The sequence below is a fragment of the Platalea leucorodia genome, assembly GCF_965183815.1.
Source record: "Platalea leucorodia genome assembly, chromosome: 3".
Taxonomy (NCBI): domain Eukaryota; kingdom Metazoa; phylum Chordata; class Aves; order Pelecaniformes; family Threskiornithidae; genus Platalea; species Platalea leucorodia.
This window is the reverse complement of record NC_138825.1, coordinates 124,048,567-124,061,291: the sequence shown is the minus strand read 5'-3', so window position 1 is coordinate 124,061,291 and position 12,725 is coordinate 124,048,567. Positions and strand designations below refer to the sequence as shown.

The following is a 12,725-nucleotide window of genomic DNA, read 5'->3' as shown; positions in this document are numbered from 1 at the left end:
CAGACTTTATAAAGGGAATGTGTGATATGACTGGCTATGATAGCAAGTAAGACCAAGGAACTTCCCAGGCTAGAGGGACTCAAATGTTTATATTCTTAGAACAATTCCCAATCACTGTTGTGATCAAATCTACTGGTGGAACTCCTAAGCACACCTGCAGGAGCCACCGTGGGCCATTCCTAGTTTGGAGCTAGCTGTGGAAGGCTAGAGAGCTTAATAGCATAGTCAAGTCATTTGCTTTCAGAGCTGGAGAATGACCATGGCATGATTGAGTTTAATGTAATAAATGGAACGATTTTGCACAAAGCAGTACAGAGCTAGGAGAGTTTAATACCATCAGCTCTAAATCCTGTAATTGCTTTCACTAATTCACCTGTGTCTACCACTTAAACAGTCAGTTTTATGAAACATGGCCCCAGTGGGGGACAGCTCATCCTGAGTTTGGCTGGAAAGTCATCTGCTCGAAGGCGCATATGTCCTATGTAGATCTGTTGGGTGGGAGGAAAAAGAGTCCTTTATACTGTGTGAGAGATGAATCAGTGTTTTCTCTGTGACTCTACATTGCAGTCCACCTTGTCTGCTGTAACACAGACCATTGCTCCCACAGGTCTGCAATGTGAAGAAAGAATACAGATAGGGTCTGTTTTAAAGTTACAGGGAAGGTGTGAAGGCCTCAAGCCGCGATCCTGGAGCCAGCCTTTTGTGAAATCCCCATCCAAAGTCCAAGATGAACCTTTGGAGACCATCCTTTCTGAGTGCTGAGCTGATATTCTTTGCAGGTGAGTGATAAGAGAGGTGTTGTCTCCAACCACACTGGTTGTACAACACCAGCAAAATCCAGTGCCACTGGGTTGGATACAGACTGACTGTGAGTGAGATACACGGAGAAGCATCTCTAAAAGGTGTTGAATGTTATGGGATATTGCCTGCAGCATACTGGACATTGTCCACCTTTATCAGTGGCTTTTCATGGCATTATTTCCATAGCCAGTGGAGATTTCTGGATTCATTGTTAATTTTCCCTGTTCTACCTGGGTTCATCTCATGCCTGTTGGTTTTCATTCACTTGATGACAGTCATATCACTGTTTGCATGTTGATACTAAGGGTTCACAATGCAAATATGTCCAATATTTGGCTTCAGTGATCAATACTGGTGTTCGGTGAGATTACCTTCACGCGCAGCTAGGAAGTTGGAAATCTCCTGAAATGCTAAAGAGGAAACTGGTTATCACTGTAAAAGGACTTCTGGAAAATTCTGATATTTGGCTACAAAAAAAGAAGCCAGCCACTGGTTCATCTGTATTAGCTTCAGAGGATGAGGGTCCCCAAAATAAATCTTAAATTAATAATTTGATACCTTTATGAAAGGCATTGTATAGCAAGTTACAGGTGACTTAATTTCATGAAGCAAGAGTTCCTTTCCAGGCTTGTGTTTCTTTCCTAAGGACTTTATCAAGAAAGAGTTGGACAGGCTGTCTTGGAGCCAGAAAAGGATATATTTTGTGGGCTGCTCTAAGTTTGGGAGATTGTACAGAAGTCAGCAAACATGTTTCTTTGAGAGATGGAGGACTAAACATGAGGTTTATTGTCTTTATTTTAATTCTTGAGGAGGACAGGAGGCTCAGACTTGGTTCACCAAGTCCTGAAGGCATCAAAACCTGCCCTGAGGGGAAGCAGGACTATTACATAGGGGGAAATACATAGGCAGTTGGGGGAAAAAGGATAAGCAATACAACTAATTTGGATGCCTGAGAAGGAGAGATGAGATGGAGGGTGGAATCACAGGAGGACAGCTGTCAGGCCACCATGTCTCATCCTAAATGAGATATTTTAGATGTTTGCCTTGCACTTCAGCCTGATGTAGCTGGGTTGTTTTTGCAGTGACAGCCACAGGATTGCTCATTAAGCCCCAAGAGGGCAGTGTCGCTGGAGGAACGTGGATTACTATTACCCTGGACGGTGAGTTTTAAACTCTTATGAAACACGTGTCAAAGTAACAGAGAATCAGCTCCATTCTGAGATCTGTGGTTGGAGTGAAAAACCCGAAGCAACAGATACATGGTTGTGGCACCCATAACATGAAATTAGCTTGAAATTATTACTTCATAAGCTATTGGTGATGGTTGCTTGTTTTCAAATTCTTTCTAAGAAAGAGAAGTTAGATTTCTACCTTATTTTTGTAGACTTAGGGCTAGAAATTTCCTCCCTGACACCCTTTTATTGAAGGAAAGCTGAGAGTGTCCTCTATTCACAGGTTATCTGATGCTTTAAAAACACCAGTGATAAACATGAGATATGAGTAAAAATCACAGAAATTGATATGCCATGCTCATTTGTGCCCAAAACTGACTGTACAAAGCTAGGCCTGATTTTCAGCAGTGCTGAATATTGATTTATGGGTAAGAGAGTTGGTTTCTGGGCCAGTTGTAGGTTTGGTTTAGCTCCTTGAGTTCTGACACTGTCACGTACAACTACGATGAATGGTATTGGTCTTATTTGTCTGAATATTGTGTGCTTCCATAGAGATGATGAAATGGAGGGAAGAAAGGAAGTTTAGGTCTTTTAGAGAGATGTTTCCCAAACAGCACTGTGTGGCAAGCAAAGTCAGTCACAGCTGGGAGCTGACTGTTCAAGCAGAGTGGGGTTTTTTGCGGGGGGAGCAGACATCCAGGCCTTGGGAGAAGGGGGAACACCTTCCTGGGACCAGGAGGAAATGTGCAGTTTGCTGCAAATCAAGAAACCACTGATGTAATTTAAAGTGAGTCTGTGGGCTGGGAACAACCTGTGAAGGTCTTGAGCAAAGGGAGAGCTGTTTGTAAGCCTTCTTCATTTCTAGTTGTATTTGATTATGCTACAAAAGTTAAGTATGTTAGTTTATGTTCAGATAAAGCTTGACTTTCTGAAGATTAGAAGTCTTTGATCCTTTGGACAGCTGTCACTCTAAAGAAATGGGCTAAGTAAATCCACCTTACAGCACAGGCTAGCTTGAGGTTCTGTCAGCAAAACTATGCAAGACGTCAGCAACTGCAAAGACCATGTCATATGGTACTAATTTTGCAAGTGCTTTAAGTATCTATGGTCATGGTGTTTTTTCCAGTGTAAATGGCTGAGGTGATTCAAAGTCCTAATAACTATCAATCTCTGCGGTAGAATACCTGTGGGAGAGACCAAGTATTGTATTAGATGCAGAAAAAGCCGTGCAGCTGCATGGTGGGATGAACTTGGTCTTAATACGTGTACTGGTTTTGGCTGGGATAGAGTTAAATTTCTTCATAGTAGCTTGTATGGGGCTATGTTTTGGATTTGTGCTGGGAACAGTGTTGATAACACACAGGTGTTTTACTTACTTCTGAGCAGTGCTTACATGGAGTCAAAGCCTTTTCTGCTTTTCACACTGCCCCGCCAGTGAGGAGGTTGGAGGTGCACAAAAAGTTGGGAGGGGACACGGACAGGACAGCTGACCCCAACTGACCAAAGGGATATTCCATACCGTATGGTGTCATGCTCAGCAATAAAACTAGGGGGGAGGTTGGCAGGGAGGCTGCTGCTTGGGGACTGGCTGGCCATCGGCTGGTTGATGGTGAGCAATTGTTTTCATTTGCATCGCTTGTCTTTCTTGGGTTTTATTTTCCACTCTCTTCATTATTGTTTTTATCTTTTCCTTAAAATTATTATTATTATTATTATACTATTATTATTTATTTTAAATTATTACACTCTTTTTATCTCAACCCATGACTTTTCCCACATTTACCCTTCCAATTCTCTCCCCCATCCCACTGCGGGGGAGTGAGGGAGTGAGTGGCTGTGTGGTCGTAAGTTGCCAGCTGGGGTTAAACCACAACAATATGAAATTACACAAACATGGTTTAAAAAAGCCTGATTAAGGGCTCTAAGCATTGCTCCTAAAGAGAAGCTGGGTTGCACCTTCAAAAATGTTTGTCATGTGTGACTGAATGTGAGTGATCCTGTCCTCACAGAGCTCTTCTGGTTGACTCTGATTACTTAGGCTCAACATCCCACCAGCTAGAACGTGCCTCTTCAGCCAGCATGTCCCAGCTGGAGGTGTCCCTGGTGAATCCAGACCTGCCCAGGTTGCCGTGTGATGTCTCTCCTCTGTATTTTGACTTACGCACTATAAGATGCAGAACAAGGTATGATCCGTGGGTGAGACCTTGCCATTTGTCTGGTAGGATCCTCATTTTCTTTCAGTGTCTGTACAGGCAGTTTGGGAGTTGAAGGAATACCCACGGGTGCTACTGTGGCTATGCCTGAGCACCTCCTAATCTGTGTTGCATTTATCCTTGTTTCAACTTAATGAAGCACTAGGCTAGCTAGCATGAGAGTCAGAGTGAGGCTTCTTGGAGAGGCTAGACTCAGATCTTTAAAGGTTTGTTAACGTCTAATTCTTAGATGTAGAACTCCCAGGAAACTCTTGGGAGGTATTGTACCAGCCTTTGGTGTCCTTGACCTGTCCAAGATCATAGAGAGAGGTTGTGAGTAGAGCAGGAAACAAATATGGTTTCAAGCACCAGCTGGGAAACCTAATCTCCCCGTTTTCCATCCTGTCATAACTTTAAAGAAGGTTGTTTGACTGGAAGACTAGGGGTATCTCAAGAGACTGTAAGGGTGACCCTAAGGGGGCTCTTTCATCTCTTGCTGCTATGATTCGGTTGACAGTTAATTCTGCTGAATGCTGTGCTGAGAAACTGTGCGCGTTAAAGATGCAGCATTAATTTACAAACAAGGATCAAGATGCTCTCTAAATCCAGGCAGCCCTAGGTTATTTTAATACTAATGAATAACAATTATTTATTAGTATTAATGAACACTTATGAGCATGTCTGTGTCTTGTATTAACGTACAATTTGGATAGAGTTCTGATGTAGTCCTATCACCTTCTACGCTTAACTGTAATTTCTTGCTGTGCCTCCACATTTCTTCTACATTGTAGTTTTAGAGTTTGGGTTCATATGTGTAAAGTTTGGGTTCACAGTGTAAATTCTTTTTTTCCTCTATCAAAGCCTCAGTGCACCTGCTAAGAATGGAGACCCTGTGAAAGATCTGGCATTTCCTAAAAAATAAACCCAATATGTATAAAAATAATAAAACACATTTTCTTCCACCTAGGTCTTCACCCCAGGAGGGTTTGTACTACGTGGAGGTGATCTTCAAAGGACATGCAATTAACAACCTGACTGGGGTGGAGAACGAAAACTCTACTTTCAAGGTAACCACCAAGCAAGACTAGGAGTGTTGGTAAAGAATTGAAGGTATTGAAGGGAGTCAAACTTCAGACTTAGTATCACAGAGAATATGCGGAAATATTAGCTCTCATACTTTATTCTGATTGCGTGTCAGGATAAGAAGTTAGGATGCTCCTTCTGTCCCTTAAAACTAGGTGCATCAAGGTACTCATCAGTCTGGCACTGGATAGACTAGGTGACTGAAGATGTCTTTCTAAATCAAAAATCTGTGTCCAAGTTAATGTGCCTCTGCACTTAAGTCACACAGTCAGAAGGCACTATTGTGTCAGAAGACGCTATGCTGGCTTCTTCTGGTGTTACCCTCCAAGCTGCAGGGTGGCAGCTAACAGTCTGCACTGACAGGTAACCATGGGCAAGAATACCTCCCATGGGCACAGCTGGTTCTAGGAAAGGAGATCTCTTCAGGTCTAGGACAGCTCTCCACACCTAAGATAAGCAAGATTTGAAAAGCTCAGACCTCACTTGTGATTTCGTATCTGTTACTCAGTTATTTTGAGAGCTCACTACTCCCCTCCAGACCAGTGTTTTCCCTTTGGCTCTCAATGTCAGAGCACATTGTCTCAGGAGGTGGTGGGGTATGGCAGTATTAGATCAGTTAATGATGGTGTTAGGAACTCTTGCAGAGCAGAATCCTGAACCATGGCTCTGTGCTTTGGGATGAGGCGTGGTGTGTTTGGAAGTCACGTCCCACCTCTGTGCTAACTTTGAGTATCAAGCAAGAAAGCCCAGCGTTTTCAGTAAATTGCACATTAAAGCTGAAGAGTCATTGGGTGGTTCAGCTAGCTTAGAGAGTTGATGAAAAATCACCAGGGGATGCTGTTAATGAGGCACATTCCAAGCTAAATAAAACACAATGTGTCTCTTTGTTTTGGGACTGGGACCTGGGAGCTATGCGTATTAAAAATTAATTTTGCCTCCACAGTAGATTGCAAAAGCCTGCTGCAGGCAGCAACAAGTCTGAACAGCTCAGAAGACTTGTGTCAGCTAGTGGCTCTAGCTTTTGTGCTGGTTTTGGCTTCTTTCTCCGCTTCAGCTCCAGCCCAGGGTATGGTGTGATGTTGCCTTTGCTTCTCAGAAGTGGCCATCACTGGAGGGAGTTTGTGGCAACTCATTCATTTTTAACATGACCATGAGGAAGACGGAAGGCAAGGACTGAGCTTTGAAAGGGAATGGGGTTCAAGGAAAGCTTGGAAAAAAACCAATATATGCAATGGTGTCCTTGATTTGATTCTGCAAATGAGTTTTTTACACTATCTGCTGGGCTGACAGCAGCATCTGTAAGTGCAAGTGAGGACATGAAAGGGCTCAAAGAAGGTGGGGAGGATGGAGACGTGTGGAGAAGGCTCTGAGAAATGGGTGATTTGGGGAATGGGGACACATGGGAAATGTACTCTTTCTGTGAGGTTAATGAAATCGAGCAGCTAATGACTTAGATGGAAACAGGATTTAGCCAGCTAGCAGTATTGCAGGCCAGATTTATGGATGTATTTGTAGCTCCTAAGAAAGCAGAGAGACAAATAGTTTTACAAAATCTGAACAAACCAGGTGCCTTTATACATCACCTTAAGCCCAAGACCCTTAAATACCTTGATGGATCTGACTCTCAGTTTTCACATAATGATTTTCATTTCCAGAGTGCAGAACGCTGCACTGGGGAAAGACTGTGACGATACTCTTATTTTTCAGAGCAGGTATCTGAGGAATAAATAACTGACGTGGTTTTGTCAAGGTCGCCCTGCAAAATGCAAGGCTGTGGTTGTATTAGTTAGCAAGGCAGGGTCGGGACTGTCAGGTTGTGGTCTCCAGCACTGCCTGGGATCACCTAGCTGCTGCTCCTTGGTGCAGCTTTTTCTGCTTTTAGTGATGGCAAGTCTCCTCCCTTTAGACAGTGTGGATCAGGCCCCCTTCTTTTTGGTGTAGGGAGAGAGTTTCCCTACATGGATATAAGCTATGCTGTTCCCTGGGCCTGATAGCAGGTTCCAAGTTATTTTATTGACTTGTATAGCTGTAGTCCAAGAGCCTGCCTTCCATTTCCATAACTCTCCTTGAAGCCTTCCCAAGACATCCAGCTCTGTTTCATTGCCTATCCAGGTATGTTTCCACCAGCCTACACTGTCTCAGCTACATCAGCTTGTTACAGGATGCTAGTCGGCTAACCCAGCACTGGATAATACCCGGTGTGCTGGAGACAATTCCTTATCCAGAGCAGGAATTTTTTAAACACATCCAGAGAGTTTCAATCGCCTTTTTGTTTCCTTTAGTATTGTGATCTGGACACAAGGCCCTTTTTGGCTGCTGAAGCCATCCATTTATTTGTCCTGTTCAGTTTGCCATCTTCCAGGCAGGGACAGGGACATTTACAGAAAATATTGGTTCTACGTGAGTTAACAGCATGTGGAGGACCATGTGAGCCTCTGGCCACTCAACTGATGAGTAGTGCTCCCACACACAATGCCATTTGAATAGGATTGGTGTCAGCCAAGCTAGAAATTTCTAGAGTAATTTTGGTTAAAAAAAGCGTCTCACAGATTTTTAGAGTCAACTGCAGAAACAGGGCAATAGGGCTGCTCTACTTGTTGAAAATGAAGCCAAAGCATGTGCCAAGTCAGGTATCCATGTCTCTCAGCTACTTTGGGAGGCTGATGATGAGCTTTCTCCAGTTGGAAAGGGTCCCAGTGTGCTCCCCATCTTCTGAGAGGCTTGCCTCAAAGCACAATCTCTGCTCCTTCTTGGACTTTGTTTAAGTAAAAAATAGTACCCCACAGCATATTTCCAGTATTTCCCTGCTGTTTCCTTAGAGAGCAAGGTAGTGCTTTCCCAATGACACCTCTGATGTATTATACATTAAGATGGGCCAACACAAGCATTTTCTTTGCTACATTGCTTTAGAGTACTCAACAAGCTTGCTAAAGGCTAGCTGAAATATCTCACTTCTGTGATGTAGAAATAGTTTTTAAGAACACATTATTGGGAAGAAAAATGATGCCATAATGCTAGATAAAATGGAGGTCTCTACTTCAGATAAAGTATGGCTTAAAAATTTTATAGTGTCTTAAACCATATCTCCTGGAATTGACTCAAGCCAAGGTGGACAATTTGGGCACAAAGAAGACGCAAAAATAGCCATAAGCCATACTCTGAATGCAGAGGGGGCAAGAAGGGGACATTGTACTTACTCCCTTCACAGAGCAGGACTCCACTTCAAAGATCAAATCCTAAAGTGTGAGTCTCTGAAATGCAGTTGCCAACTGTGTTGTGAGCAATGCGTAATCAGATCTTGTTGGGTTGCTGCGAAAATGACTGCCATTTAAGTACAAATTTCTCTTTGCAGTACTCTGCTGTGCAGACACCTGTGGTTCACCAAATTAGTCCACCATCTGGCATCCCAGGTACGGGACCTTTCTTTAAGCTGGAGCCCACTTTAATTATTATTTGATGTTCCATACTGTCTTTCTCCTTATGAGGGATTTGTCTTGCTGGGGATTAATATGGGCACCTCCAGAACTTAATGTCCAAGCTCATGCTGAACAGGAAAATGGGTTTGCACAAGGAGAGAGAGTCTGCAGCACGGGGTACAAGAGAAGTGGGTAATGCAGAATGACCAGGTTATTTGGTACTTAGCTTCTGCAGCCCAACTCTGCCTGAGTAGAGAGATGTTGTTCAGCAGACAGATAGGTCTAATCAGTCTCAACTCTTGAGTCATCTGACCCTATTTTTTTAGTAATAGTTTTAAGAAGAATTAAGTGTTAGGTCATGATATTGTAATGCCATACAGACCTTTCGGTTAATGGGCCTTGAGATCAGACTTTCAAGTTACATGAGGAGACAGTCACCGGTTTTGGTCTGAACAGTTAACTGGCGTATGGAAGACTTTTTTCCCCTATTTCTATTCTGTTTGTATTTGCAGGCTTCTTTAGAAAAAAATGAAATAATGATTTGCAAAGTCATGATTAATCAAAACATTTTGGTCTCTCAAGAGTGCACAGAGGTACTTGGATGATTAGACCACATAGATGCTCCTAAATTTAAGTCCATCCCTCATTTCCAATTATTTTCAGGTGCAGTTCAGCTCCAGATTCTCATGCCTTGCTTTAGGGTGTCTGTATGGAGGTTTCTATGTGTTAGCTGGATGTTTGACCTCCCAGTGTAGCCAGTGAAGAACATGAGAGTAACACTAAGTGTCTAGTTCTTTTGAGATGTCCTGGAGCATGAAGGAGCTGCATGGAACAGGTAGATATGACATAGGGCCAGAAAGACTCATTCCCTTTTGGAGCCACACAGTGGGAGGATAGGGTGCCTCAAATGATTTGAGACACCTGCGTGCAGGCAACTGAACCAAGCTGTCACCCAGCGTAGTCAAGGGAGTGTTGGGGGTGATTCAGATGGCCACATAAATACTGAGGTCCTTCTTTAGACCCTGGTCCTGTCTAGTGTACAAATGATGTCATTTTGGTTGCCTCATGAGGTTCTACAGTTGAATTTGGTTAGAATGTGGGGTTTAGTTAACAAAAGAGTTGAGAAAAATGTCTTGTTGGTACAAATTCTAGAGATTTGCTCAAAAATCAGGAATGGATGTTTTTGTGGGAAAAAAAGACGTGTTTTGGGAAAAGTTAATTAAGTGCAAAGTCACCTTGAACTATGGTAGAAGCTGAGAGTAGACACCAGTGCAACCAGTTGGGCACCTCTCTGCAAAATTTACAAAGACCAAGAATTTCTTTTGTTCAGATCATAAAATCTGCAAATACAAATTCTCTGCTTTTAAAAGACTCTCTTCAATTTCTATTTCCTTTTAAACAGGAAATTTAATAGAGATCTATGGGAAGACAATTGCTGGAAGATATGAGACCCTAGACTTCAATGTGGATTATATTGATGGGTAATTATATATAAGCTGCTATTTGACCCAGTCCCTGTAAATTGGTGTTTCTTCCATCAGCCTCCTTGACAGCAATAAATTGCAACCAGTTGGCCCAGAATTGCCATTTACTTCCTTTGTGGTTTATTGCAGCCCATGAGTTGGGCTCCAGCAAACTTTGTTAATCTAATTGCAACTGGTCCATTAAGCTAGTTGGTTTGTTTACTGGCAGCACAGTCAATCACAGCTCAGTGTGAATTGTACTGTAATTGAGTCTGGTTGCTGTAGATTTTATTTTGGCTAGCAAATTAAAATTTAACTAATTAAAATAATGTCAGAATCTAAAAGTTAAATAAATTTTCCCTTCCATTTGCATTTTTAGAAAAACTATTAGTTTGAAGCAGATGCTCTGGTGAGTCTGAAGACAAAGCAGAAGTATTTTGAGACAAAAGGCTTTGTTGTTCACTGCTTTAAACTCTCTCTGATCACTCCCTTGCTCTCAAGGAAGGTTTGATTTTTATTTTCTGCTGCTTCTATGGTTACATGCAACAGAGCAAAGCAGGTAGATTTTAAATGTTTACTTCAGAACAGCAGCACTTTAAACTCAGTGAATCCAAAACGAGCATGAATGCTGACCTGCCATCTGTCATATGTATTTCCATGTGTATGGAAGTGTTCTCAGATACTACTGAGTTACAATTTCCTTGCACTTGTGTCAACGGCAGTGAAGAACTAAGCCCAGGTGAGTATTTTAAAGATAAACTATTCATCTATAGTTGCTGTGCTGGCATTTTAAGGACCATTTCAGAAGCCAGGGAAGGTGTGTATTCTCAGTAGTTGGAAATTTGACTTGCAGCAGAAGATATTTGACCACTAGATGCTTTTTAATAACTTCTCAGCCTGAATGGAAATGTCCCGTGCTAAGTAACTAAATTATCTGCTAGCATGAATGAAAGTCCAGTGCTGGTTCTTGCCATACCAGCTGCACCCATTTATCAGCCCTACATTTTTTGCTCACTGAATGCACATTATCCTTTGTTCAACATTAATTATTGGTTTACCTGCTTCTAGTGGAACTGTGAAACCTTTGATCAGTGGGAAGAAAGGCTGGTCTGTTTGACTGCAGGTTGGATGTGCCTGCGTGCTCCATTGCTAGATTACCCATTTACAGCTTAACCTCACAATAGCCAAAAAGGAAATGGCCTCAAAATCTTAGCATACCAGACAGGTTCACATCATCGCTTCATGTGAATACTTTGCCCATTTTTGGTGTGTTAGTAAATATGTACCAGGTGGGAACTTGGAGTTGACCAGAGCAGTCTGTCACTCAGTCACACTGGGTCAGGATTTGGAGGAAAAAAGAGAACCTTTTTTATATTTCCAAGTGTGTCCCGCACCCTTTCCTATGCATTGTATGGGATGCAGTGGTCCAGTGATGCTGAACCAAACATTTTGCAGCACTGAATTTTTTCCTATTTATCCTTACAAGGAAAAGTGTCTCAATATCAGCAAGCTATATTAATAAAAGCAAACTCTTTTATTAAAACCTCATAAAACTATACTCTGAAGCATGGGTCATAGCAAAGTGTTTGCATTACAGGTTTTAATTACATAGTTTCCTTAACTGCCTGTTAATTCTCAAAGAATCTTTGTCATCCTCTGCTTATTATGTTAATTACTGTGAATTTATTGCTCCCACCTGGTTTTTCCTCTCCTGTGGGAGCTATCTCTTGCCATATTGGTTCTTTAGGGTGGGGATACTTGGATTTGCTGATAGGACCTTGGATGATTCCTAGCAGAGGTTGTTTCTAGTGTCTTCCCTCAGTGAATTAAAGAAATGTCTGAGCTGCATCTTGAAGCAGTATGGTTGTACGAGCATGATGGACTTGTGCTGCTTGCTGCTTCTGGAAGGCAAGGGTGAGTACAGTCCTCCTGAGGCTCAGACTACCAACCCCTCCCTACAGGGAGGAGGCATCAGGTTGTTCAGAGCTAGCTGTCTCAAAGGGGACTCTGACATAATATTTACACGTTCAGTTCCTGCAGTATTTGGGGAATATACTTTGCAGGCTAAGATATGAGAGATTAGGGTTTGTCCAGTTTTCTAGGAGGTTAATAAATGCTAGATACAAGCGAGGGGAAATTCCTGTCCCATTTGAAAATATTGGCTACCGATTTTAACAGGATCAGGATTTCATTTGCAAAACTTTGTTGTATCATATCTCATCTTTCCTGTTTTTTTTTGTTTTTTTTTTTTTGTTTTTTTTTTTTTTTTTCCTAGACCAGCTATTCTTACGGCGGACGGGGATGGATGGACCAGTCTCTGCTCTTTTGCTGACAGACAAGCTGGAAGAATGTCAGTTCTTGACTTGCCTTTGGTTTGTGTTGGTGCAAGGGCTCAGCACACCTTGTGCACAAAAATTTTCTTGGCTTTTGAAGAAGTTTTTCTGCTTTGGCTTAAGATGGAGGGGGACCATGGGGAGTTGACCATATGGTCTGTGACAAGGGTGGGTGAGGGCTGCTGGCTCTCTCTTGCTCTAGCTATAACCAAGCAGGGCCAAGGGCTGTTTTCTGGCCCAGAAATGATATACTATGCCCTGGCCA

At 42.4% G+C, this 12,725-nt stretch overlaps 1 protein-coding gene across 1 annotated transcript in view; it reads left to right on the top strand.

Moving 5' to 3' along the window:
• Window positions 1-727: 727 nt before the first annotated feature.
• The window catches only part of PKHD1 (PKHD1 ciliary IPT domain containing fibrocystin/polyductin), a gene marked incomplete at both ends in the record, with an annotated part of 265,493 nt that continues 253,495 nt past the window's right edge, over window positions 728-12,725 (top strand). Inside the window, 7 exons of the mRNA XM_082305891.1 lie at window positions 728-779; window positions 1,884-1,961; window positions 4,012-4,156; window positions 5,133-5,232; window positions 8,601-8,658; window positions 10,067-10,145; window positions 12,403-12,477. Coding sequence (XP_082162017.1) covers window positions 728-779; window positions 1,884-1,961; window positions 4,012-4,156; window positions 5,133-5,232; window positions 8,601-8,658; window positions 10,067-10,145; window positions 12,403-12,477 — 587 coding nt within the window. The remainder of the gene's footprint in view (window positions 780-1,883; window positions 1,962-4,011; window positions 4,157-5,132; window positions 5,233-8,600; window positions 8,659-10,066; window positions 10,146-12,402; window positions 12,478-12,725) is intronic.